The sequence below is a fragment of the Eimeria mitis genome, genomic scaffold, assembly GCF_000499745.2.
Source record: "Eimeria mitis Houghton genomic scaffold, Emh_scaff5301, whole genome shotgun sequence".
NCBI classification, from domain to species: Eukaryota; Apicomplexa; class Conoidasida; order Eucoccidiorida; family Eimeriidae; genus Eimeria; species Eimeria mitis.
In genome coordinates, this window is record NW_013573578.1 from 1 (window position 1) to 974 (window position 974).

General features: G+C 53.0%; 1 protein-coding gene across 1 annotated transcript in view; it reads right to left on the reverse strand.

Moving 5' to 3' along the window:
• Window positions 1–651: 651 nt before the first annotated feature.
• Window positions 652–974, reverse strand: part of EMH_0081140 (uncharacterized protein) — a gene marked incomplete at both ends in the record, with an annotated part of 2,861 nt that continues 2,538 nt past the window's right edge. The window contains one exon of the mRNA XM_013500347.1: window positions 652–959. Coding sequence (XP_013355801.1) covers window positions 652–959 — 308 coding nt within the window. The remainder of the gene's footprint in view (window positions 960–974) is intronic.

The window sequence follows — 974 nt, forward strand, 5'->3', positions numbered from 1 at the left end:
GCTAGCTAGCTAGCTAGCTAGCTAGCTAGCCAGCTAGCTAGCTAGCCAGCTAGCTAGCTAGCTAGCTAGCAGGGTGAAGGCAGATGCGTAGCTAGCTGTGTGCTGCCCATGCCGCTCGAAGCCCGAGAAGAAGCCATACAAAAACCCTAGGGTTTAGGGTTTAGGGTTTAGGGTTTACGTTTGCCGTTGCAGAAACACTTGCTGCTGCAGCAGCACTTGCTGCAGCAGCAGAAGGAAGCAGGGCGTCTCTGGGAGCTATCCCCCGGCTTACGAGCCAGCTAGCTGTCTCCTCAGCTAGCTGTCTCCTCAGCTAGCTGTCTCCTCAGCTAGCTGTCTCCTCAGCTAGCTGTCTCCTCAGCTAGCTGGTGGCTTGGCTAGCTGGCTCCTGAGCTGCTAGCTGGTAGCTCACAGCGCTAACTAGCTTGTAGCGTGTTGCTAGCTAGCGATCCACTCAGCTTAGCTAGCTAGCTAGCTAGCCAGTTACCTAGTTTCTCATCCAGCTAGCTATCAGCTCGACAGCTAGCTAGCTAGTTCTCCAGCTAGCTACCTTCTCAGCTAGCTAGCCTCTCAGCTAGCTAGCTAGCTGGCTAGCTGAGAGGCTAGCTAGCTGGCTAGCTGAGAGGCTAGCTAGCTAGCTAGCTAGCTAGCTAGCTAGCTGTCGAGGTCATCGAGGAGGTCCTCTAGTCCTTCTGCATCTGCATAGGGAGAGCCCCCCAGGGCGCTTCGCTTAATTCGTGTTTTAAGTTTATTGATTTCATCGTTTTGTCTTTTTCGTTTGTTTCTCTTTTTTCTGTCTCCTCCTGTCTCCTCTTCTGTCTCCTCTGCTGTCTCCTCTGCTGTCTCCTCATCTGTCTCCTCCGTCAGCCCTATATCCTCATCACTCTCACCCTCATCCTCCTCTCCACTGTCTCCTTCTATATCTATCTCCTCATCCTCGCTGCTGTCTCCTCTGTCTCTATCTATATCCTCCTCGC